This window comes from Apodemus sylvaticus, chromosome 7, assembly GCF_947179515.1.
Source record: "Apodemus sylvaticus chromosome 7, mApoSyl1.1, whole genome shotgun sequence".
In the NCBI taxonomy this organism is placed as follows: domain Eukaryota; kingdom Metazoa; phylum Chordata; class Mammalia; order Rodentia; family Muridae; genus Apodemus; species Apodemus sylvaticus.
Window position 1 is genome coordinate 1798600 of NC_067478.1, and position 26819 is coordinate 1825418.

The following is a 26819-nucleotide window of genomic DNA, read 5'->3' on the forward strand; positions in this document are numbered from 1 at the left end:
TACGTCAGAAGGACAACTTTTATTTGAGGCTACTATTATTAAGTTGGGAGACTCTTGTGTATTTTAATTTTGTGTAGGAGAAAGGAAAGCCATTCTTCTAGAAGGCACTCGTTGGTTTAAATGTGGAAAACTGCAGAGTCCAGCCCAGGAGACTGCCTGGCTCTTGGTTGTCTCTTCCTCTCCTGTGGCTGTGGGCACTGCTCAAAAATGGCGGCAGTCGCAGGCACTCCTGCACCTCAGTGTGCTCAGTCTACTGTGTTGCAGATCTCCTTGACTTTCTGGTTGAACTCTTCTGGTTGATCTGCATACACATAATGCCCCGCCCCGAGGATAGCCTGGGAAAGGAAAAGCCACCATAGCAGGTGAGAAAGCACTGCTAAAACACAGCAATCCTCAGAAGCAGAGCCACTCTGAATAGTCGAGACTCATCTGAAAACAACTTAGGATTTCTATCAAAAGGCTTTGAGATAAACAGGAAAATCTCCTGAATCTTAATTCCACCACACAAGAGCCAACAGAAATAACACTTCAAACTGAAGGGCTAAAGCAGGACCTAGTAAAAGCCACAATAGTGTGTACTGCACTGGGAAGTGGTGTGAGCCTATGCGACTCTGGACCAGCCTTTCAGTGTCTCCAGAGAGACTGGGAAGCCCTCAGAAAAGTGATTCACTACTGGGACATCAAAGTGTGTATGGCTCACACCTTGCCCAAAGCCCCACCCAAAGCCCTGTGACATCAGGTCTCTGAATGGGGCTGTGGGGTGAGCCCAGACTGGAAACCTCAAGGGAGTAATTAAACACACTTCCCTGGATGAAGACCAAGGCCAGCCCCGCACTCACTATTGTCTTCACATATGACTTCGGTCGCAGTGACTGGATGCTGGTGCCAGAGTTGCCGTCTATGCAGGATCGGGCGCCGAAGATCACCGAAACTGGAATGTCAGGATGCAAGTCACCTATCCGCTGGAGCATCGGCCGCTTCGCCCACCCGTAAGGAATCGTCATGTTCTTAAAGGCTGTCTCGCCGCTATAGAGAGGAGAGAACCCTGCTGAGGGATCCTGGGGATGAGCTTGCCCTAGTCCCACCTGTTAAAATATACTCACATTTGGTTGTGTCACGATTAAAAAAAAATCTGTTTAAACTTTTAAACTATTTATTAGATAATGTACGGGGGACCCACACATTACTCCTGTTAGGCAAACAGGGCTATAGTATAATGTAACTAAATCAAAGTTTTCTTCTAATTCAAAAGAAGAAACTGAGGCTGAAACGATGGGCGCTCTTTGAAGACAGATCTAAGTGACCAGCGGCCGCCCGCAAACCGCACTCTCAGGACCGCCTGCGCCCTGTGTTGGCAGACTGCTGCTGCAGCTGCGGCTACCAAGGAACATAGGAGCCGCTCTGTGGCTGTGTGCGCTCTGGCCTTGCCCCGGTGGCCTCTGCTGAAGCTGCAGTGTTGCAGTGCACTGAGGCACCATCCCTGGCCTGGCTAAGCTAGGACTGTCTCAGCGTTTGTCAGTGATGCAGCCTAGAGTCACTGCTTGCTGGCTTCAAACTCCCTATGGAGCAAACATAGCCCTGAATCACACTCCCTTCTTCAGGTTCCTCCTAGGAACATTGAGCCTTTGCCCTCCCAGTGGCCGCCCTCAGACTTTGCTTTCTACTCTTACCTTGCCCAAAGTTAAGTGGGGAGGAGCCATAGCTTCTGGGGTAGTTGGGGGAAAGTGAATATGATCAAAATAGTTGGTACAACATTTTCAAAGAACTAATAAAAATGAGAAAAAAGACTGAGAACCATGGAGCTTACCTTGGGGTTTGTACATTACAGTGGTAGATGTACTCTGTCACCGTGTCATCTTCAAACATAGAGGAGTACTTCCGTTTGAAGTCAGGCCTCAAACGCTGCACTAGACTTAAGCCTATCGACAGAAATAAAACTTATCTTCTAAGTTATAATTTACTCACAGAATAAAAATTAGTGTTTGTTTACACAGTAAACACTATGTACATACATCTAGACATGTCCTAAATGTCTATCTTAAGGTGGGAAAAGCATACATCCTGGATATTGCTTTTAAGTTTCCTGAGAATTGATGAAAGCACTGAAGGACATGCTACACTGGCTTACAGGTGTGCTTTACAAGCTCAAAATATGTGAATTTCCTAGAACTTGTTTGTGTAGAATTTTTTTCTAAGATAAAATAAACTCAGAACTTTTGTTTGGGAAACTCATACTAATGGGAACAAGGCCTCTGGGAAGCAGGAAGAAGAGCAGAGGCCTCTTGTTGGCACAAGGGTTTGTTCTAGGACTTTCAACTATTAAAAGGATCATAGACATGGGCCTGGATGGCAGGATACACCTGTAAACCTGCCACTCAGAAGACAAGGACATGTGGACCTCTGTGGATTTGAGGTTGGCCTGATCTACATTTGGGTTCCAGGCCGGTTGGGGCTACATAGTGAGCCCCTGTGTCAGGCTAGGAATAATCATCACCAGAGGCAGGAAACAGGGAAACAGAAACATCGAAGCATCACCAGGGAAGCCGCTGGATAAGGCAGAGCACTTCCACCCCGGATGTTGCAGCATCCTCGAGTCCTTAAAGGAAGGGAATGCCAGTGGCTGTGGGTAAGGCACGGGAGCTGAGAGTCTAACACTAACACTCAAAATAGTAAATGCTCAGAGTAAATAAACCATCTGGAGTCCCAAAATGTTCATGCAAAGGATGGCTTTACTTTCCATCAAACCGACATAAAAGAGGAAAGAGGAAGTCTGAGTGGGAGACACTGGTCAGCTCCGCTGTCCGACAAGTAGGTTCTGGGATCTTCTGCTTACCTCTCATTATAGCCACATACCCTCAAAGGATCACCAGAGAGGCCAGCATGCTTTGTTCTTGCCCGTGTCATACGCCGCATCTGCTTAGGTTTTAGGGTGCCCAGACGGACCTACCTCACCCCCAGCATTTCCCTCTGTCTCGCCTTGGTAATTATTTGTAATGTCTTACAATATAAAAGCTCCCTCTTTTATAGATGCAATATAGAAGCAATAGGTGTTCAATAAAAGTTGTATTTTGAATCTTGATGGTTTCCTGAGCTGACATGTGGAACCAGACTTTTATGCTAACAGGAAGTAACAGTGATCCATTTAAACAGCCATGCACCAGGTCTCTACAATATACTGTGCTGTTGCTCTGTAATGTTAGCGAGGTACTTTGAGCTGTCACCAGCTTTGGTGGGGGATACAGCCCTGTCTGAGCCAAGTGGAGAAAGCTCTCACTCCTCCAGTGTCTACACATACTGTTCTCCATGGACATGAACACTCACCGAAAGGCCCTGCAATCCTGAGGCCAGCCAAGGGGTTAAAGGGAGTCAACGCTGCCCCTAGGGCTCGGATCCAAACTGGAATTGGTCTCTCTTGATCAGCAAGATCTGGTCGCTCAGGAAAACCCCATGGCTCTACTAAAATGAGGTGACTAACCCTGTTAAGGAAGAAACAGATTTAAGTTCACTCGGCAAATTCACCCTTTATCTGCAAAGGGTTAACAGTAAACAAACTCGAGATAGACTGAGTCTTCTCTTAGGGAAGACTAATTGTTAATCAGGCAAAACCATGCTTTTGTCAACTCTTAAGACTGGAAGGATTTGAGGGGTTTCTGGTAAAAAAAAAAAAAAAAAAAAAAAAAAAAAGCTTTGCTTATATATAAATTTTGGTAGCAAGAGAGACACCAATGCAGAATGTGTAACTGTGTTTCCTGAAAAGAGAGTGGAGAGGAGAAAGGGGTACTCTGCAAGCGACACCCACCCCTGACCACTCACAAGAATGCAGTGGCTCTACATATCTCGAAGCTGACAGGAAAGATGAGAGATCAACTTTAAACTCAGGAAATGGCCTCAAATATCACAGCAGTTAATTTCCTATGAAAATTTTAAGGCAAGTTAGGATTTCTCCATAACCATGACAGTAAAATAACCTGGGCTAAGAAAATACATTTGAGTTTAGGAGCCTGGAATTAGTAAAAGGAACATGTCTACCTATGCCACCCATGACCCCATGATACACAAGCCACACACCCATGACCCCATGATACACTAGCCACACACCCATGACCCCATGATACACTAGCCACACAACCATGACCCCATGATACACTAGCCATACACTCTCTTCCTAATCCATTCCCAAACAACTTTTTGCTAGCCAACTTCTTCATTCCAATTTCAACAAGACTCATCACACCATTAATGGGTGTGATTCTGTCTTATGAAAGTTAGCCTAATAAAGAAAAATCAGAACTGTGAATTGCTACCATGTGACTGGAGTGATTTCCTCCGTTCACCATAAAGACTGTAATCAAAGGACAAACACCACCCCTGACACAAAGGCATGTTCCACTGTAAGCAATGCTGTCACCTGAGCCAGGCTAACCCTGAGTGAGATGATGGCCTCCTCAGTCATAAGCAGAGCAGTAGCAAGCAGCTGGAAACCGTCCACAGTTTTATTCCTTACATAAGAAGGCTTTATTATTTTTGTCAGCACATGTAAGGCGGAGTAACAATTCTTACTTGGCATTTTTCTTTTCAAACAGAAAGCTTTACAACATAGTCCCAGAGAACAGAGCTCAGGGCCATGGCAAACACTCAGTCTAACCTCCCATCACAGATGGAAGGTTGCCGAGACAGTAGACGTTCAGCAGTGAATGATGGATGCTAATGCCGAGTTAAGTTGCTAATGTCATTTTCCACTCTGGCATGCTCGCGGAGGACACCAGCCTGGGGTAGGCTTCGTTCCAGAAAGCACCCCAACAATAGAACAGTACATTTTAGTTTGCCAACTCCTCACTATGCTCTAACTGTAGCCCTGAGACCATTTGGGAGATAGAACTATGGATCTGAGGGAGTGAAATGGCACAGGACGATGTGCTTAGTGTGTTTTCAAACCTAAGATTTTAAAAATATTTTTAGTGTATAAGAAAAAGATCAAGCTGGGCGGTGGTGGTGCACACCTGTAATCCCAGCACTCTGGGAGGCAGAGGCAGGCGGATTTCTGAGTTCGAGACCAGCCTGGTCTACAGAGTGAGTTCCAGGACAGCCAGGGCTATACGGAGAAACCCTGTCTCGAAAAAAACCAAATCCAAAAAACTGGAGGAAAAAAAAAAAGAAAAAAGAAAAAGATCAGATACATTTTTTTTTTCTTAAAACAAAATGGAAGCCTCCTTAAAATTCAGGGAGTGGGAAAGACATGGCAGAGGTAGGCGTAGGATTGGTGGGATGGCCACCTTACTGAAAGCAGCAGTCATGAAGGAAGCAGCTAGCGATATATATACATTACTGACTGCCTCCTAAACAGAGAAAATGAACTCTATCTAGATACCCCACTGTGCTTGAGATAAGTTGTTTTTTGCTTGCCTTGCTTAATTTTCAAAATATCATCCCTCTGGAAAATGTCAGCTTAATATGTTGTGCAAAGTATTTTAAACTAGGATAAAGAACTTCTTTTTATTATTGTTGTTTTTGAAAAGTAGTTTTTTGAAAAGCAGTTGTTTTTGAAATTGACCCAGTGTTGTTCACGCCTGTCTTTGGAACCCAAAGTGGCAAAGGCGGCGGCAGATGCAGGTCTGGTGTTGGTCCTAAGTAAAAATATGCAAATGTTTGAAAGGACCGTCTGTCTAGGGAGGGGTGCAGTGGTCCCCCACATAGCCTGAATCACGCTCCTGAGCATAAAACTTCAGAAGTCATTACAGAGGGTCGGGAGCCAATGTGATCTATTTTCAATAAAATGTATTATTTGGAACTGAAAAGCACACCAAGCATGAACACTCCCCCCCCTCCACACACACACTCTTCACAGGATGTATGATGTATAACAAGATGTATAGCAAACACGTTTGAAAATGAATTTTTAAAGTCTCCAACATCAGAAATGCAGTTAGATTGCATCCACTTTGCTACATGTAAAAGACCTCACAAAATAATTCCCATGTTTTTCCTTGTAAGCCTTTTGAATACAACAGACCATGCAAAGCCCTTGGTGGTGACCAAGGTCAAGTACCCACCAAGCACAGTTGTCACAGCTGATCTGTCCTGTCCCGCAGAGGACACACTGAAGGACTTAAAGCTTAGCTTACTTATTTTCTTTAGGAGACACTAGCCCCACCCTGACAGGACTGGCAGGTCACATGTAGGTAAGGAAGGAGTCTGAGAAGACACACCTGAGCCATCCTATCAGACATCTTTCTCAAGAACCAGAGTGCAGTTAAACTCCAGGAACAGCACAGAGCCAGAAGGGCAGAAATAAGAGGACAGCCTGTCAGTCTTGAAACAGGCATTCTTCTCAACAGGAGTCACCAGAGTTGGCTTGAGTCTGCGGCAATGAACAGCTTATACCTTTAAAGGCAAAGCAATGGGCCCCATCCTCACTGACAGACCGGGGTGAGATGGTGCTTTGTCTAAATGAGCAGATGACTTTTATAAGACTCGGTCAACTGCCAGCAGGAATGACATAACCAGAACAATCAATCCCAGAACTAATATGCACCAGGAAATCCAGAGGGCCTCTCTGAAGCAAGGAAGGGACAAGGAAGATGAGCAGGAAGAGAGCTCCAGTCTACACAAAGGAGCATTCTCAGACTGGAGGCAGCCCTGGGTATTTCCTGCTAGTATCTCCTATTGGGGAGAAAGGGAGGGCCTGAAAACACCAAAGCACTTTCAGTTCCAGGTCATGTACAAAAGCTGCTCTTAAGGGCATCCAGGAGCTGCTCAGCCCAGGTCTGCATTGTCAGGAAGCAGTCAGGCAAGAGCGGTGGGAACTTACTTGAGATACTATTATCCCCAGTCTCTTATTAGTGGAGACACAACCACTCTGTCATAACCTACAATGGATTTCTCTGCTGCCCCTTTCTACTCGCTTCTTTTCTAAGACAGGATCTATGTGCTCCTAAGTGACCTCCAATTTTTGCTCTCCCTGCCTCTGTCTCCCAAGTTCTAGGTCAGCAGGCTTATACTATAGTACATAGCTCATGAACTACCTTCTAAGTTTTTATCATATGTACTTTAGTATAGCAAATACCTATAACAGACATTTCTTTGCAAATGAAGGAAATATAAAAGTCCAGCTAAGAGGAGGGGCCAACAAGTATCTTAGCTACCAACATTGGTTTGCTTTGCTCTCCATATGGGAAAGCAGCTCAAGTCTCTTCAAGCAGCAAGCAGGTCTACCATTTGTGACCCTGACTATTAATCTACTCATGATGTTAAAGGAGGCATCTCCACTCATCACACTGTAGTAAAACATTGAGAAGAACCAAGGTTGCTCTGTGGAAAGGAACAGGGAGCTGTGGCTTCATTTGGAGTCATCTGCTAAACAACTCACAACTTCTCTGCTTCTTCTCCTTCTCCTCCCCCTCCTCCCCTCCTCCTCCTCTTCCTCTTCCTCCCTCTCCCCCTCCTCCTTAAATAGTCCAGGTGCCTGTGTAGTACAGGTCTTGGTAATGTATGCCTCATTGCCTATAACAATCTCCAGCCATCCAGTTTCCTCTGTCAGATCTCAGCTCAAGAGATGTTTCTTTAGACTATCACTGGACCAGAGCAGATCAGTACTCACAGCACTACCTACCTCCTCACCAGAGCACTCATCCCAGCTGCTGAGCCATTCCTGACAGACCATAGGCCTCATGCCCTCATGGTCGTGCGCCATGTCCCTGTACACAGCACATCTGAGCATGTATCTGACACAACACCAAGGTGTGATGAGTTTTGAAGCATTCCTTTAGATAGTATATGATTAATACCATCTTGGGAAAATGCAGCTGTGACTCAAAGCCTCTTCAGATATATTAAAGAGGAAACATTTAAACAAAATGTGCCCTGCAAACACACACCAAACACAGTCACTAAATGTCAGTAAACAACCAATCTCCTAGAATGCACTATTGCAACATTTCATTCATTACCTTTTTTGATTGTTTTTTTATTTGTTTTTTCCAGACATGGTTTCTCTATGTAGTTTTGGTTATCCTGGAACTCACTCTGTAGACCTGGATGGCCTTGAACTCAGAGATCCTCCTGCTTCTGCTTCCGGAGTGCTGGAATTAAAGGTGTGTACCACCAACCACTTAGCACATCACTAGTATTTCAATAGAAGATGAGGCTTCACTGTGAGGAAGCAAGTGCAGAGTTGACAGCTTTGCTCAACTGGCAGAGTATGAGGGACACAGAGCACTGCCGCAGTAAGGCTGTGAGATGACTGACAGACAGGGCCCTGAGAAATGTACCACTTAGAGTGACCAAAACCAACCAAACAGATTTTGTTTTCTCTGAGAATGTTCCTTAAGTAGACACATTTAACTGGGGGTTTTCTCTCTTTTCAAACTATACCTCAAAAGTAAGGAATGAGAGAGCCCGCCCCTGACACAGACAGGGACAGGTGGGCCTGGGCCACTCGGCCCCTCGGATGAAATGCTGCTACTCCCAGTGTAAATTTTCTTAAATTTTTCTAAATTTTCTTAAATTTTTTTAAAAATTATATTCTTTTACTTAAATCTTAAAAAAAAAAAAAAAAGACTATTTGTCATACCCAAACAGACAAAGAAAAGGCCTTTAATATCAACACTCAGAGGCCAAGGCAGGTGGATCTCTGTGAGTTTGAGGCCAGTCTGGTCTACAGAGTAAGTTCCAGGACAGCCAGAGCTGATGTCTGTATACATACAGACCCCATCTCAAAATAAAAACAAACCCAAATAAAATAACATTAGGCTAGAGAAGAAAAAAAGAACAAAAGAATACAGTCTTGAGTATTCTACACTGTGGAGTACAATCTTCTGATAGTAAGAGGAATTTAGGGGGTGGAGAGATGGCTCAGCGGTTAAGAACACTGACTGCCCTTCCGAAGATCCTGAGTTCAAATCCCAGCAACCATATGGTGGCTCACAACCATCCGTAATGAGATCTGACGCCCTCTTCTGGAGTGTCTGAAGACAGCTACAGTGTACTTACATATAACAATAAAAAAAAAAAAAAAATGATCCTAGGCAGTCTACACATCCCCGAGTCCACTGTGGCCACAGTGCTTTATCGCAGCGTAGGCACCAACACTCATAACACTTCCCCACAGCTCTGTGGGGCGGTCTCTCCCACAGATGGTTCTTAAGCATTCGCCAAGCTCTACCACTTCAGAGCATTTCTTACCACAAGTGTAACGTTCACCAGCTCTTCTCATCAGCAGCTGGCTACAAAGGGTTAGAGTTTACACTGTAGAGCTTGCTGATCACTATCTAGCCCACAGCCTCATCCAGAGACACCGTAACACAGAACAGTAGCTGATTAAACACCCGAGGGAGTCAGTCCTGCAACAGCTCTGCTGTCTTGACTATGTTGTTCTTCCCTTTCCCACAAATGACACTAAGTTTTGTCACTTTGAGTATGATGCAACCACAAGCCAGCCTTAAAATGCCTACTAAGAAAAGAAAGTATAGTGGGTTTTATTGTTTCGCTTTTTGGTTGGTTTGATTTTGTTCTGTTTTATGAACAGGTCTGGTTGACAAGACTATCACTGTCAAACATATAAGGAACTTTAATCTACCAGAAGACTCTGGTACAAAGGGTGAAGTTTGCACACCAAATCTGTGGAGACAAGAAGCTGTAGCTGGCCTTTGTCAGTTCTTCTTCCTTCTACTCTCCTCTACCCTTTTAACCCCCTAACACTAGGTTAGAGAGAGAAAAGGATATTGAGGAAAGGAAATAGATCTCTGGATAAAGTGAGGGGTTGGGATGGAGCCAACATTACTACTTCCTGTTGATTAGGGGTATTGAGTTCCTTGGGGCAAGTTTTAGCTTTGTAGTCAGGATATCTAATTTCTTCTTGTTTCCTTTTTGCATGTAACTACTTAACAAACCACAAACAACAACTAATTATATACCCTCTGAAATGTCCCCAGAATTCAACATCATACTCACAGAAACTATCTTCAGCTGGCAAAATCATGCCCTTGCTAGAGCACATATCAAATCATAGTCAGCTGCTGTAGACAATCTGAAGGAGCCCCATATCCCACACAGGATTAAAACGAAAAACTACATTCGTAATAATATTTCTATGAGAAACTCAAATTCTCACTATGAGGAACTGTGGCAGAAATAAAACACAGCATACTGTATGTACCACATGCCCAGTGCTGTGTAGACCACATGCCTGCAGCTGTGTAACAGGGTAGCCTCATGGTGGGTACAGACTCTGAAAATGACCATACCATACTCATCCACCATCCTCAATGTCCATGATCTCTGCAATTCTAGAGTAAAACACAGTTCAATGGAAAGAAATGCATCAGCATCACAAAAGACTGATTTCCTTCTCTTATGTATAAAGAAGGCTCAAAACAAAGCTAACTTTTTCTTTTCTTTTTCTTTGGACTTATGTGTGACTCCTGATAAAACAGCAATATCATAGGAAGCAGTACAAAAAATAGTAAAAAGATTCTAAAGCAAAACATCCACTAATTCAAGGATTGAAAAATAGTTCTTGCTAAGTACAATGGTGTAAGTCTAGAAGTGGTAACTCAGGGAGAAAAGGGCAGGAGGCTCAAGCTTGAGGTCAGCATGGGTTACATAGTGAGTTAGAGGTCAGCCTAATATCCAGCAAGATCCTGTCTCAAAAGTAATTATTTCTTTAAAAGGTCTGTAATGAAATGTTTAGGGAATGACATAGCCAAAAACCATGGAAGGTACACTATGAAGATAACTAAAAGTTCAGAGCCTATGGATTTGTTCAGTCATAGAGACCTAGCCTGCTTCCCATTATAACTTAACTATAATTTAGTGAAAAGTCTAGAAAAGCCTGATAGATCCAAAGGCTTTATTGTAATAGTGAAAATAAGCAATAACACCATGGTATTTTTACTGGTGGCTTAAAGTTATGCATTAGGCCAAGTGAGGTTTACATGCTCTTAATCCCAGCATTAGCAACACAGAGACAGGCAGATCTCTGTGAACTAGAGGCCATCATGGTCTACATATGGAGTTCTAAGCTAGTCAGAGCTACACAGTGAGACTCTATCTCAGAAAAACATATATTAAATATTGTATAATTGTAAATAACAAATATAATATCCTTTGTCAAGCTTATCAACATATAGTACATGTAACAAGAATCTGATTCCATTCTTTTAGCTACAAAAGTGTTTACCTGTTGTGGCATTTGTCTCTCTGGCGTTTTAAGAGAATGTCTGTCTTGTGATGCTCATCGGTAACCACTAAGAATGGGACCCACAGACTAACACTTGGGTGGCCCTCCCCTCTTCTGCTGACACTTACCTTGATGGGTACTTCAGTGAGTAAGCAGCAGCCAAGAACCCTCCCAGGTTGTGTCCAAGCAAGATCATTTTGTCCAACCTGAGGGCACATCTCCACTCTTCAATGGATTCCACAAACTGATTCTCTACTTCTTCCGCGTCACTGTCAAACCTAGGTCTACTACTTCTTCCGAAGCCCAATAGATCAAAGGCATAGACAGGCCTATCAGTGCTTAGATCTTCAAAATTCAGGGCCCAAAGTCCAAGACCTCCTCCAAAACCATGAAGGAGGACAAGTGGTGTCTTACTAGAAATGTTGTGAGAAAACATCAGCGTCCATATTCTGTTTCCATTGGATATGCGCACAGGCTCTTTCTTGTAAGTGCAGGGGACACCTGGTGAAGACAGAGGGACTCTGCTCAGTTCCACTGTGTGAATACTCTCAGAGAAAAAACAGTGAGTAATCATTGGTCCTGTTACTTTAGCTATTATATCAGCCCCCAAAGGAGTCTATGCCTGACTGAAGCAAGCAAATCTAAACGACCATGTTTTATAACTACATAGGAAGACTTACCTTAGACAAGCCTCAAGTATCTGTGGTCAGAGTCTTTGGAAGTAATGTGACCTCCTGACTTCTTCCACTCTAGCATATTGAGAGTATTACATGCCTACAATGGCAGAAGAACTTAGTGGTCACTGGACCCATTATTTGAAGGTCTCTAGCTTTGCCGACAGTAAAAAAAGAATATTATCTTGAATTTGCAGAACACTTGACAGATTAGCATCTGAGACTGAGATCAAACTTGAAATAATCATGGAAAGCTATCAGAAACTTGGATAAGGGCTAATCATAGCTACAGTAAACACACACCTGGAGAGTTAAGTCATTTTAAAGCTTAGCGGAAAGAGGGATCACAGGGCATGCCAGGAATACCTCATCATGAGCATCCTGGGTTCAATCAATTGGCCAGAAAATAAAAATAATACAGTTCTGTAGATCAAAACCCTTTTGTTCAAAATCCCATATAATAAATACTTTAAACCCCACAAATTAACCAAAGATAAAACTAAAGTTGATTTATATTTAATTATCAACTAAATAGTTACTCTAGGAATGTCCTTAATTATCTGTGCATATTCATGTGCAACAGACAGAATATGGACAGCCACATATTTCTTCCCTTTAGTCAAAGAACTAACCTTAGGTTCTATGCACATAGTGACACTGTAAGTCTGTGTACACTGTGTACATAGAAAGGCAGCATTCATCTGAGTTTTAGCAGATGTCCTGCCCTTAACTGGGAAGAAAAGCAGGTGATCTAGGATATGCAAGAAGCCATGTCTCTTCACCTTTTGAAACAGGCCTGAGAAATTATCATAAAAATTATCTGTACCACATGTAGAGGGCTCATCCCAGTGTTCAGTCACTTTTGTTCATGTATGCCATCAGAGCAAGACCAAGTCTCAGTCAAACATTAGCGCACACGTTGGGCATCTGGCAATTTTAATAAACTTAACAAGTTTTTTGTGGTTATGTAAACCACAGTTAAAATTCCAATAGTTTTTTATATAGCAACGTTATCCAGGTACATGAAATAGAAATTCATTTGTGAGTTAAAATCCACACAAAAGGACTAACCACCCAGTCCTAATAATGGAACCAGTTATGGTCACTTACTCCAGAATTGCCAAATGTACAAAAAAGAAAGTAAAGAGGGTGATAAACAGGTGTAGACAGACATCAGCATAAACATATCAAATAATAACATATAGGAAGCCTTTGCTTTACAAACTCCTGTAGATTCTATCAGCAGAAGAAAACTACAATAAATACCAGAAGTTTGGATCAAATTCAGTGCTCATAAGAGAAAACAACAGGCTCCTGTGCCAACATGAATGTGGATTTAAAGAACAGCACAGTAAAAGGAATGCAAAGAAGCGCCTACCCTCATTTCACAGCTAAGGAAGGGCAAGTTGAACAAGGTAACTAACTAGCCCAAGAGCTGTTAACACTTCACAGCAGTCTGGGCCAGACGTGGCTCCCCAGTCTAGAATATGTTCCATAGATAGGACTTTGGAACACTAAGAATCTTCTCTCAAGTATATAGTTTGGGCACATTGGGAGACTCTTTGAGAATATTAAAGCTTTATTTATCATTCTTTTAAAAATATTTTATTTTTTAATTATGTGGGTAAACACAAGCACACTCATACACACATGTGAGTGCGGGTGCCCATGGAGGACAAATGTATCAAATCCTCTGGAGCTGAAGTCACAAGTGGTTGTGATTCACCTGGCATGAGTGCTGAGGCTGAAATCTGGTCATCTGCAAAAGTACTATGTGGTCTGAGCCATAAGAACACATGGTGTGAACCATCACAACACATAGTATAAGCCATCACAATACCTGGTCTGAGTCATCACAATACCTGGTCTGAGTCATCACAATACCTGGTCTGAGCCATCACAATACTTAGTCTGAGCCATGACAACACATGGTCTGTGCCATCACAATACATAGTCTGAGCCATGACAACACAAGGTGTGAGCCATCACAATACATGGTCTGAGCCATGACAACACATGGTGTGAGCCATCACAATACATGGTCTGAGCCATGACAACACATGGTGTGAGCCTCACAATACATGGTGTGAGCCATCAGACCTCCCTCCCCTTCCCCTCCCTGCATTTACCCTTCTACTCTGTTTCCTGAGTGTTATAGTGGAGGTTTCCAAGTTGCATGACAAGTGAGTACACAGAAACAAATGTACGAATCCAGTTCATTACAGAGATCTGTGCTCCTGAAAACAATGCCACTCCTCTAATTACATTTTTGGGGGGAAATAGGCAATGCTTTTACAAATATATTATTTTAACATGGAATAGTTTGTTACTATTATTTTCAAAACAATTAATAAAAATTTTCAATTCAAATATAATTCTACTAGTAGATATCAATAATTATAGTCCATAAACAATGCCCCTTGGGATCCTTACTATGTTAAGAGTTTAACAGGGATCTCAGACCCAAAAATCTGACAATCAGCACCCCACCCTCACCCCATGCCACATGCTGAAACAGAGGAGCGAGAAGGCCCTTTGCCCGCAGCTGTTGCACCTCGGGATTGTATCTTCAGTTTCAGGACAATGCACTATGGTAGGTCTATTTTAGTAAACAGCTGAAGAAACTTACAAGAGGAAAACCTTACATTTTAACATTTTCTCTTCAGCTTCTTTAAGGTGTGATGTAGATGTGGGACACCAGGTAGGAAGCCACCCTGTCAGCCATCCTGACCTAAAACACCAAAAACAAAATGCAATAAGTAAAGTCATGCTCTTGCCAACTCTCAGCTATTACATCCCGGGGCCCCACCTCCTGTGAGAGTGCGGAGGGCAGTGGGCCAGGCACTGGATACCTACAGGGGAGTAACAAAGGCTGCCCCATCCTCTAGGATAGTCAGATTCCAAATAATCACAGAGAGACTAGAAATAAGAAAGGAGGAAATGGAGAAAGGCAGGGAGGAAGAGGAGGAGGGAGGGACACTACTCCCAAAATAAAGCCATCTCTTAGCAGTTAGAACGGCAAAAGTTAGCCGGGCGGTGGTGGCGCACACCTGTAATCCCAGCACTCTGGGAGGCAGAGGCAGGCGGATTTCTGAGTTCGAGGCCAGCCTGGTCTACAGAGTGAGTTCCAGGACAGCCAGGAATATACAGAGAAACCCTGTCTTGGAAAAAAACAAATCCAAAAAACAAAAAAACAACAAAAAAACCCAAACAAACAAAAAAAAAAGGGCAAAAGTTAAGACTATGTATGAATAGGTTCACCTCACCTGAACAGCAGGCTTAAAGTGAGAAGAAAACTTCTATTAAAAATTCTCATTAAAAAAAAGAAGAAGAAGAAAGAAAAAAAGGCAATAGGAAAAAGTGCAAAGAGCTGCTGGCCTGTGCACAACCCGCCTAGCAGCAGACAGAACGTCCTTGGCACCAATCTACAGCACCTGAGAAGAATGACACAGCACCTGTCTGAACACAGCAGCACCAAGAGAACAACAGATGATGTGGAGAGGCCATGACTGAGGCTTGCTAGAAGTCAACTAACTACACGGTGGGTGACCTTTCAGCTGCAGGCTGGCCAGCAGACCAAAGCCTTACTGCAGTAATTTGATGCAATGCAGAGTTCAGCAGCCATCTGCAGCTGGCAAGGATTTGGTAATGGTAGTGGCGCATTCCTGAGGAATGAAGAATGAATCTGAAAAGTGATCAATTCCATATGAAAGGTAAGGGCCTGAGCCAAAGCACTGGCAAGAGAGACCAAGACATGAAGATTTAGCCAAAGAATATTTAAAACAGAAACAGGCTAAATTTGACCAGTGGTTAGAAGGTGTAATAAAGATTCCTGGTGTCTTGCCTCAGTACCCCCATCATGACAGCGAACACCCTAAATTCAAATAGGAACTGGGCACAGTCTGTGGGGATCATTAGTCTAGCATGCTGGAGGCCCTGGGTTTGATTACTGTTCTTCAAATAGAATAGAACAAGCAACGAGAGAAAACCACAAAGTGGGTGTGGAGAAGCAAGCTGCTTGGGAAGGGCTGCTTGCTCAGGCCCTGGCTTTTTTTTTTTTTTATTCGATATATTTTTTATTTACATTTTAAATGATTTCCCCTTTTCTAGCCCCCCACTCCCCGAAAGTCCCATAAGCCCCCTTTTCTCCCCCTGTCCTCCCACCCACCCCTTCCCACTTCCCCGTCCTGGTTTTGCCCTATACTTCTTCACTGAGTCTTTCTAGAACAAGGGGCCACTCCTCCTTTCTTCTTGTACCTCATTTGATGTATGGATTATGTTTGGGGTATTCCAGTTTTCTAGGTTAATATCCACTTATTAGTGAGTGCATACCATGAGTCACCTTTTGAGTCTGGGCTACCTCACTTAGTATGATGTTTTCTAGCTCCATCCATTTGCCTAAGAATTTCATGAATTCATTGTTTCTAAGTTCCTGTAAAGCGCATTTCTATGTAGCAGGTGCTTAGTCACTAACTTCTCATGAACAGGTGGGTCACTTACAATTTAGGGTGGTCTTAGTCCAAATTAGGCCCAGGCCACAGATGCGAAAGCTGAAGTTTGGTTCACACCAGGATAAAGGAGCTCATAACAAAAGTAAATACTTAGCCAGGCAGCCATGGCACACGCCTTTTATCCCAACACTTGGGAGGCAGAGGCAGGCGGATTTCTGAGTTTGCCAGCCTGGTCTACAGAGTGAGCTCCAGGACAGCCAGGGCTACACAGAGAAACCCTGCCTCGGGTGAAAAAAAGAAAAAAGAAAAAAGAAAGAAAGAAGGAAAGAAAGAAAAGGAAGAAAGAAAGAAAGAAAGAAAGAAAAAGGTAGATATTTTAAGTTCAATTCTGAAAGACCCCCAACTCCCTATTGTCTACAGGAGATTTCCTCCCTCAAAATGCCTAAGAAGTTTCCTGTTGTCTACAGATGGCCCACACTCCTAGGTCCTGTGAAGCAGGGACTTCACAAACTGTGCAGTCTGCTCCTACCCAGCTTTCTCTTGCTCTGCCTTACCCTCTCAAAACTTTAAACTGAGTATCTCTAAGGCTCACACAGCTCTTCCTTTGGCCCTAATGCCTCACTTTTTCAGAACTATTCCTGATGCCAGGGTACAGAGGTGTGACCGGTCCCTGCTATAGATACAGTTACTGTAGTCAGTGGCTATTTTTTTTCCTACATGTTTATCTGCCTACTGCATAATGAATATGCCAACAGTTAAATCCATCTCAAAAGCTGACCTTATATCCAGTACTAAATACAGCAACTGGCTGGTGGGCAAGTGAGCGCTTGAGAGCTGTGACTGGAGGTGTGAACTAGAGGTGGCTGTCATGGGCCTAAGAGAAGTGTGATGAAGAAGGGCAGGTGGGCTCTCCAGAGGCAAAGAGCACAAGTGTGCCTCAGGTTCTGTACTGACAAAGTATGTGGACCAGGTAAGGGCCTGAACCTTTAAAACAAAAAATAGCTGAATATTGACACAAAGAAGAGAACCCACAAGAGTCCTCAGCATTCCAGAGACAGTGACTGGAGGCACGATGGCCTAGTAGCTACTCTCTCTAATGTGAGCCAATCCCTTTATTTTTACAGTTAACTTTCTGTTTTAGACAAAATTTCCTAGTAGGTTCAGTTGTACTATGTGTGTGTGTGTGTGTGTGTGTATGTGTGTGTGTACACAAATAAAAAGAATCAAGACAAGAATATTAGCAGATATATCTGGTTGGTTTTCATAGCCAAATAGTTTGATATATAATGGCCTGCACTAAAATGCCAGTTTCATACTTATGCATTGACAAGACAGGAAGACCACTGGCACCCCTCAAAAAGTACTACGCTGACCAACTGTTGAGGTAAGAAGATGTTAGCACTAGTCCACTCCTAATTATACAAATCTATCTACAAACTAACTAAGGAATAAGGATTAAGCAACTTTTTAAATTAATTAACAATTTGTCAATATTCAAAAAAGAAGATAATGTGGTTTTGTTTGTTTTTAAATTACCATTAAACTGAAGCTCTTTTGTCTTTGAATGGGCATCATATCTTTATTTGATAAAATTATGAACACAAAGTTTTTTATAACTGAGTCTCATCACTTTCCATCACTTTTCTTAAACAGACATCCTTCAGGTTATAGGACAGTTATTTGCCAGAAGTCAGTACGAAAAAACTGAAATAAAGTGAAGTATAATTTACCATTGTAAACGACATAAATAAATTAGGACAAAGAAATCACAAATGTAGTATTTGGTTCAATCATTAAAAACACCTTTTAGACTGACACTCTCTTTGTACAGTGATTAGAATGTTAAAACTTATGAAGCAGACCCAGCGCAGGCAGAGGCCTTCCTCCACCCCACTGACTCACCACTTCACAAAGCAAGCTTCTTTCTTTGTGAGACAGGTTATCAGGAAAGCCAAGCTTGGATTGCTAAGCAGCTGAGAATGGCCTTGAATTTCCTATCCACTTGCCTCTGCCACCCAGGCCGTGGAACTGCAGGTGAGAACTGCCTCATCTGGCCTTCAAAGACAATCTTTAAAGGCTAGAATTATGTGTGACTTTGCCTCCTGATGAACAGTTCAATTTAGTGTTTGTACCTGGTGGGTTATACTAAAAATGAAGGGGAGACAAATCTCTTATTTTCATAGTTACCTTTTCAACAATGCAGGGCTATTTTTTAAAAGTAAAAAAAAAAAAAAAAATCATTCCTAATAGAACTGTGAAGAAAGCATTTCTCCTAAGTCCAAACAGAATTTCTGTCCAGATTTGTTTTAATCAGATTCCTGGTAAGATAAAGTATGGAAGCTGACTTCTAATTCTGTTTAAGACAAGTACTAAACATACATCAGCTCCCAAGGAACACTTATAAAGAGTGAAAAGCAATGTCTGTCTACCCTTCAGGAGTCCTCACACTTTCTTGCCATCTCTGTTATTCCTTGGCTAATCCTCTCTTCTGTCTGTGGATAACTTAACTACATCTCCAAGGAGACAGTGTCTTTCCACTGGGTCTCTGAGGCCATCCAGTTGTCTGGCATTCCCTGGGTTTAGCATGTGGAGACTGAAACTAAGCCTGTCAGACTCAGAGCCATTCTTCTGAGGTCACAGATTCAAGGTAAAAACCCACAAGGTCCATCTGTAGACCGGTAAACAAAGATAGCTGTCTCCAAACAGCTTTGGGAAAAAAAAGAAAAGTATGACCTACTTAAGCAATAATCAGTAAGCACTGTTATAACCCATTGCCAAGGCCTGATGTCAGAGGAGATGGAAGTATCAACTGCAGTACAAAGAAAAGCCATTCACTGCAAAGACTGTAACATTCCCAAAGTAAACTCACACAACACTGGGAAGACTTGCCAGTGTGTCCAGTCACTGTGAAGATTGTAACATTGTAACGTTACCAAAGTAAACACACACAACACCCGGAAGGCTTGCCAGTGTGTGCCAAAAGATTTTCTCTAAAAGCCCTGTGACCTGGGCACTGACCTTCTTGGTAAAGATACAAGCCCCGAAGCATCTAATTTTAAAAAGAAAATAAGATTCTTGATCTACATCTATAACCACCCAAGTGAAAAAAATTAATAAGGAAAGTTTTAGAAAACCACACTAAAAGTGTTAACTCTTAGGAAAGTCAGGTAGTTGTGATTAATATATTAGAGTATATTTACAAAAAAAAAAAAGTTTGATTTTAACTATCCTGCATTTCCCCCCTGAACTTTCTACCTAATTTTGTGTAACTATCACCAACAATGTATTTGTTCTTCATGCCATGAACACTTAAGTTCCTGGTAATTCCTGTTTTGCTGAGACATTTGACTATCTATAGTATTACTAAACTTGAATTGCACAATCTATAAATATTGTGAAATGGTGAAAGAGATTTCAAAGTATCCTGAAGAAAATATACAGAAGCCTGGCCAATTTCCACACACTCTTTTGGCCACTTAATGTAACATTTCTAATTAGGTTATAAGTAAAGAGGATTTCATTATGTTACAATTTTGCTTAAAATACCCACCATCTGATATAATGAAAAGCAGAAAAATGTGCTTACTATTGTTCTCTGTTAAGTAATCTAAACAAAGAATTGTACCTTAATTAAAGAAACCATGAAGCTTTGGGGTTTTTAAAAATAAACATACAAATTTGAGGTAATATACATATTCCTCTAAAATAAGTCTTCAATCAAAACAGTTTCAAATTGGAACACCAACACAACTAAAAGCCTCCTTTCTTGGAAACAGAAATTTGAAACCCTATTGTTGTGAAAGAGGGGGAAAGAATACATCACATGTAAGAACAATGTAAATGATGAATACATGTTTTGATACATGAAGCTTAAATGAGTCAGGTTCTCTCACTGGCCATCGCATCCATGATAGCACTTGCTCTCTAGTACACATGACTGCTAATTTAGAACCTTTTAAAAGCTGAGTGGTGTGACTCAGGCTTGTAATGCCAGCACTCAGGAGGCTGAAGCAGAAAAATTGAGATTTTTGAGACCAGTCTAGGTTATATAGAACTACACTCTCTTATAAAACCAAGAGTTCACATACCCATAAGCACACGCATATGCACATATCCTCTCTATGGCATTTCCTGCCTTCCCTCACACAGAAGAGTCAAGCCCACGGTGAAGCCGCTCCGTGTGAGCACTCATCCTCACTGCTCTACAGCTCGGTAACATCTTGTCAGTCAGCTCTGGAAAGAGCTTATCCACATTGTCTGCAATTCAATCAAGGGCACTAAGTTTAACTAAGAACAATTAGTCAAGGCTGCCTTTAAAGTACATAAAGTTTCAGGACGGGTATAAAATAATATGGCTCACATCTTTGAATCCTGAAGCACATGTTTTGATTTGTATGGCCCACCCTGATTTTATAAGCTTTGTTTTTTGTCACAGGATTGACACCTGCATTTGCTGGTCTGTGATTGCAGACCTACTCTGGGGTGCAGGAACAGAGGGGCATGGGTTGGTTCATATAAGGTGAAGGAATAGAATCCTGTTTCTAATATCCAAGGAAAATTTAGGTGTGTGATTCTAATTGTTGTCCGATTCAAATACAAACATTTCTTAATAGTACAAAAACAAGCCATACCCCTAAAGTGTGAGTAATTAACTACTAGGCTTGTTAGCTCCATGTTCATGTCAGCACATGTTTATCATAGCTAAAAGTTTAATAAGAAATAATTGAGGATTACCATTTATAAAGCCCCTTTGGACTCTGCCAAACATTTGAGTAAACAAAAGCCTTGTTCTGAGCTGACATGATAAATACATGAATGTGTATATTATGAAATAGTATCTAAGTGAGACAAAGGAACTTTAGAGCTGATCGTGTGGTACATGCCTGCAATCCTGGCATTTGGGAAGTAGAGGCAGAAAAATCAAAGGTAAAGGCTACCACTTCAAAACATTTTATAAGAAATACCACGGGGGCTGCGGAGATCACTCAACTGTAAAACACTTGCTGTGCAAACATGAGGACCTGAGTTCAGAGCCTAGAGCCCATGTGAGGAAACATGCCTGCAACCCAAAGACTGGGAGCAGATCCCAGGAGCCTGCCTAGCCAAACCACATGCTTTAGGGTTAGTGAGGCACCCAATGTCTCCAGAGGAAGGCAGAGAATAACAGAGGGAGGCATTGGATGTCCTTCCTCATCTGGCTTCCACATGCAAACCATACACACATGTACATACATGTGCATGTATCAACCAACATACAAAATACCATGACCTTAGAGAAAGAAGGTAATGGTCAACTTTGGGTTACAGAAAACAAAGGGAAGCAAACCATGATGAGTGGCAGGGAAGCAGGGAATATGTTTAGGAAGCATGAAATATGGCTTTTCAGAGTTAGAGTAAGATGCACAGAAAAGAAATAAAACCCCAAACCTAAGTTGAAGTCACTCAGATTCCAAATGGCTTTGCAGTCTGACTGGGAACAAACCATAACTATAAAGCCACTGGGTGTGGCGAGCATTCCTCTTGGATAAAAGAAGTAATAAAATGAGCTATGTACACTGTGTGTTACCAACCTTACAAAAAACCTAAGAATGAATATGAATATTTTGAACTAGATGGCTCTTGGGTAACAGTGGGACAAGAAAGGGCGGGTTGTTGGCCTCTATGGGGACTTGAAAATCAATTTTTTATCCAGAGACAATAAAGGGGACAGATTTGATAGAAGCCAGTTATAGGAGTGTAGACAGCCAGAAGAATACAACTGTCTCCAAAAAATGAGAAGAGCAAAGGCGTGAGCTGTATACTTTACACTGTTTAAAGGAAGGGAGACACAAGTAAGAAGGTACAGTCGAAACATGTTAGATGTTAACTATGAAAAAGTAGATACAAACAACTACCAAAAACAAACAGTATGATTGTACTCCAACCCAGAAAAGAATGAGATCTTAGTCCTTCAAAGAAAAGATAGTTCAAGAACTGTTCATAAATTTAAAAAATAATAATAAAAAGACTATAATAAACTCATAGGGAACACTTGTATTTAGAAAATAGTTAAAAGAACAGATCCTAATAAAACTAACTATTGGTCTCAGTTAAGAGAGTAAATATGAGTTAGCTGTCTAATAAGAGTTTCACTATAGTATTGAACTCTGAAGAGGACTCAAGAGGGCTGAAAATGTACAGTGCTCCTATGAGGTCTTGAGGTCACTTTGTGTTTGTGTGTGTGTGTGTCTGTGTGTGTAGTGTGTGAAAAAGTCAATAATATGTGTGAATAAGTAAGGGCATTGGCACTGGGATTAGCACTGAAGACTTTCAAGATTCTGAAAAAGTCTTGTGGCAAGGATTACAGAGCAGTAGCAGCAGGAAGGAATGTATAAATCTTAGCAGTTTTTTAGGAGTTAAGATAAATAACTTTACTCTTTAATCTCCAAAGCACAGGACTATACAGAGACTTTAACACATACCCAGCAGGATGCTGGCAAATCAACTTAGGCAGTAGAGAGAAATCCAGTCTTATTTAATAGAATCTGATGATTTTTCCATGGTGTGAATACTCCCACTGTGGCTGGATTCAGGATGTTGGTGCTGTAAAATTCCTGAAAATGTAGCAATGGCCTGCCAGTACAGATCAACTCCAGCATGCCCTGCAAATCACCTGTTTCTTGGTCTACTCTGCAATGGTGAATTTCTGTGATGGCTTTCCCCCCAAACTCTACCAGTATGTAATTCTCTGGGATATCATTAAAGCAATCCACAGAAATCTACCCCAATCTTATTATATTTGGCTTTCTCAACTGTATTGCAACTGAAAGGGATAGATTTTGAAAGCTTCCCAGTAAACTAGTCTCCACAAAGGAAAAGAATTATATGCTCCAAAACGCTGTAAGATGACAGCTTATAATTGCTTACTTTATTAATATCATCTTCTCATCTGTAAAGAAATGAGGTGTTTTCATCATAGTTATGGAGGTACAAAATAGGATTACTTCTAGTGTCAGACTTTTCCTAGTAAAATCCCAGGGTAGCATAGGGTATCACATGGCAAGACATGGGGAGCTGAGAGCACTTCACATACACTGAATTCTCCTCCTCTTCTCGGAAAACCACAAGGGTTCAATCGCCGGGACTCCGTTCTGATGACTGAGCCCAAAGCCTTGCCTCCATGAACTATCATCACATTGGAGTTCCACTCAGTTCCTCTCAGTGAGGATTAAATGTCAACATGTGAAGCCTCTTAGGACATTCAGACCAGACCCAAATTATGGCATCATCTAAGCCCAAATGTCTTGAAGAACTTAACTCAAAATGGCAGGCAAATATCCCCAGAGTCCCAATCCCATTGAGAAGAAGCAGAAAGATGAAGAAAATGCCTTAAAGCTGAATGCAGACACCTGAGGGAGCCAATTAGCTCTGCTACTTGGTAGTGGCAGTTCCAAAGGAAAATGGGAGTGGTCAGATCCACACACAGGGGAGACTCTAGGATTATCATGAAGACACTGGGGGAGCACCCAGCAGGAACCTGGCCTTCTCTCTGCGTGCTTGGCTGCCCAGCATCGCTCAAGGGTCCTGCCAAAAATACCAGAGAGGTCTACCTCTGTCTGGGGACTGTGGTCAGTCTTGCCCTCAGTAATCCCCAGGCATCACCCAAGCCATGTCACTCTCAGCGTTGTGCTAAGGATTCCTGAGCCTCACTGTATAAGTTAGGCCCACAAGTTAGAGTTCTCAGAGCCAGAAAATGTCCTGACAAATTTAACAGAAACACAAGCGACCAGGTCCTGACCACATTACACTCTATTTCATATCAATGTAATTAGTAAGTTCAACAACAGACCAAAATACAGTGGGCTCCACTTGTTGTCACTTAAACAAAACTTAAGTGTAGTTTCTTTATTTCAAAATATTCCTCCCCAAACATTTTTCCAAAAAGCTTGCTTTCACATTACCATAGTCTATTTTTCTATGCTTAGCTTTCCTATGTAAATGTCTCCAAACAGCTGAAGCAGAACTGTTAAAACATTTAATTTATAAAGGAAACTATAGTCCTGTCCATACAAAATAAGTAGCTTTTTGTGAATCAGTGAAATAACTTTCATAGTAATTTCACTTTTCCACCAAGCATTATTCTACTCACAAGGGCATGACCTATCAAAGACAGAAAAGAATAACTTAATATGTCTATGAAAAGGTTGGATGTGGTGGTTCACACCTGTGATCCCAGCACTGGACACCCGAGGCAAAAGGACTGGGTCTCTGACGATATGGAAAGCTAGCCTGGTCTACAGATTTCCAAGCCAGCCAGGGTTACACTGAGCGATCCCGGTTTTCAAAAACAAAAGAACTTAAGGACTTCCTTCCTGTTAGGCGTCTGCCCTTCAACTTTCACAAAGTTTGCTCGGGCAGACTTCTCTAGTGAAGCCAGAATTACCGCCCGGTCACGGGAGCGCACGGGGCAGCGGGAGGTGGGACAGAGTGCCCCGGGCCCCGCACTCCCGCACTCCCGCACCGCCGGCGGTCGGCTGTCCGGCGGGGATCCGCGTCGGCGCCTTTTCCACCCTGGCGACGCCGGGTTCCCGGCGCGAAGTTCCGAGCCCCGACTTGCTCCGGATCGCCGGGACTGCTGTCAACAGCGGCCGCTCTCCCTCCTCGCAGCCCCGCGGCCCCGGCGCGGCCTGTCAGCCCCGACGGGTCTAGAGAGCGGGCGCCCGCGCCTTCCCTCGGCTGGCCGCCCGGGGTCGCCAGAGCGCACGAGACCCACATCGTTCCCCCCCACCCCCCTTCCCGGGTGATCCTCACCCTCCACCGGCGTCTGCCGAGTCCACCTCCTCCTCCGCCGCCATCGCTTTCATCACCGCCGCCGCGCAAGCGCAGGAACGCACCTCGAAGCCGGCTGACAGGCCGACTGGGCGGCCCCGGGCCGCGGCCGCCCTTAAGACCGTGCTGCCCGCGCATGCGTCGTCCGCCCGCTGGGACGATCCGAGGGCGCGGCCGCGCCGTGTCCCCGCAGCCGGGCCTCGCAGCTACGCATGCGCTGCCCGCCTGTCGCGCGGAGGCGGGGACACTGGTTAGGAAGGTTAGCCTGACGCCGCGGGAGCCTAGGTAGTCATCCATCGGAATAATGACCATTAATGCGTCATTCCGCCCGTGTGGACTGCCCTGGACGGGGCGCTAGGCAAGCCATCGACAACCTGAAGTGAGACCCCAGCCAGAGGTAGCCTGAGTGGCAGAAGTGCTATGGTGGTGGCCCCTCCAGCCCTTCCTTTCAGGTGGTGACCACTGGGAACCTGCACTCCACCCTGCCAGATTCTAGACACGGGAAGGCTGAGAACATATGTGTGGATACTAGAATTACACACACACACAGACACCACACCACACAAGGGAGGGAGGGAGAGCACTTCCTAGAATCCATTCTGAAATGATAGAGACATGAGTGATCATAAAAATATTCTCATTGCTGAACATGGTGGTATACGCCCTTCAAAACAACACTTGGGAGTGGGGGACAAGCATATTTCTGTGAGTTGGATCAGCCTGAGAGAGTTCCAGGCCAGCCAGAGCTACACAGTGAGACCCTGTCTTTAAAATAAATTTAAAGGGGAGAGGGCTAGAGGGATGGTTCAGTGGTTTCTGAGTGCGTACTGTCTTTATAAAGGAGAATGGGTTTGTTTTCCAGCATCCATGTGGGCCCCACAACTGCTTGTAACTCCAGTTCCAGGGGAGCAACATCCTCTTCTGGTCTCAGAGCATATACAGGCAAGTAGGCACACATACACATAATTTTAAAAATTATATCTTAAGACCATAAACCACCACCCCCTCACATTGGATTGTTTTAATTTTTTTTTCTGGCTAAGGGACATCAAATGAGTGAAAGTGATAAAGAGTGAAGCTCAGTACAAGCATAATGAAGCCCGCAGCAGCAAGTAAGTCCAAGGCTGCACTTTAAAAATAGAATTCAGAACCATGACACTCACTGTGATTAAACAAATAGAAGCATCCTGGTGTTGCATAAGGGATGTTTCCCTTGGCCAGGGGCAGGTCCCTCAGGAGAAAGCGGTATGAAGCAGCCTAGTTCTTTGTCTCTTCAAGCTGCCTACAGCTGAGGCTGTAGCTCAGTGGGCCCTTTATGCATCAGTTCCTAGGTTTAATTCCCATTACCTCCCCCATACCCAAAATGAAATTCTAAGAATATGTATTAGACTCTCGTAGCCACACCTGGGTGGTACTGATGCCTGGAACTTCTCAGGATCCTGATGCAAGTTAACTGAGTCTAGATCATTCTAGTAAGCCCACAAATGTATGACAGGGATCTAACAAAGGGCAGGTGTATGACTGTGGGTTTGAACAGAAATGCTCCTACCACTCTCTTGATTTTTTTGAAGGCAAATGGGTAACATAAATATCAACGTTTTTATTCCCTTCGTTACTTTAATTTAAAATTCCCTTTCTCCAGTCATTAGCTCCCACCTGCTAATCCGTCCTGCACACTCACTCACAGTTAGTGTGTCCTTACTCTGTAGC

General features: G+C 43.0%; 1 protein-coding gene across 3 annotated transcripts; it reads right to left on the reverse strand.

The window, feature by feature from the left end:
* Positions 1 to 25258, reverse strand: Abhd5 (abhydrolase domain containing 5, lysophosphatidic acid acyltransferase). Of its 3 annotated transcripts, XM_052186918.1 has the most exons (7): positions 25092 to 25258; positions 14496 to 14581; positions 11305 to 11677; positions 3322 to 3476; positions 1808 to 1919; positions 840 to 1026; positions 1 to 335 (listed from the first exon to the last, which is right to left on the reverse strand). In XM_052186918.1, exons 1-7 carry the CDS (start codon positions 25142 to 25144, stop codon positions 246 to 248), a joined length of 1056 nt encoding a protein of 351 aa, XP_052042878.1. In that variant the 5' UTR covers positions 25145 to 25258; the 3' UTR covers positions 1 to 245. The 3 variants fall into 3 exon arrangements, with proteins under 3 accessions (XP_052042878.1, XP_052042876.1, XP_052042877.1); XM_052186916.1 differs by lacking the exon at positions 14496 to 14581 and having other exon boundaries at positions 25092 to 25185; XM_052186917.1 differs by lacking the exons at positions 14496 to 14581; positions 25092 to 25258 and adding an exon at positions 11857 to 11921.
* Positions 25259 to 26819: the final 1561 nt, after the last annotated feature.

What these genes read in the sequence shown, in the direction of transcription:
- Abhd5 (XM_052186918.1), bottom strand. Translation starts at nt 25,144, where the DNA reads ATGAAAGCGATGGCGGCGGAGGAGGAGGTGGACTCGGCAGACGCCGGT. An exon ending in TCGGCAGACGCCGGTGGAGG is followed by an intron (nt 14,582 to 25,091) that starts GTGAGGATCACC and finishes TTGGTGTTTTAG; the next exon opens with GTCAGGATGGCTGACAGGGT. An exon ending in CAGGATTGCAGGGCCTTTCG is followed by an intron (nt 1,920 to 3,321) that starts GTGAGTGTTCAT and finishes TTCTGTCGATAG; the next exon opens with GCTTAAGTCTAGTGCAGCGT.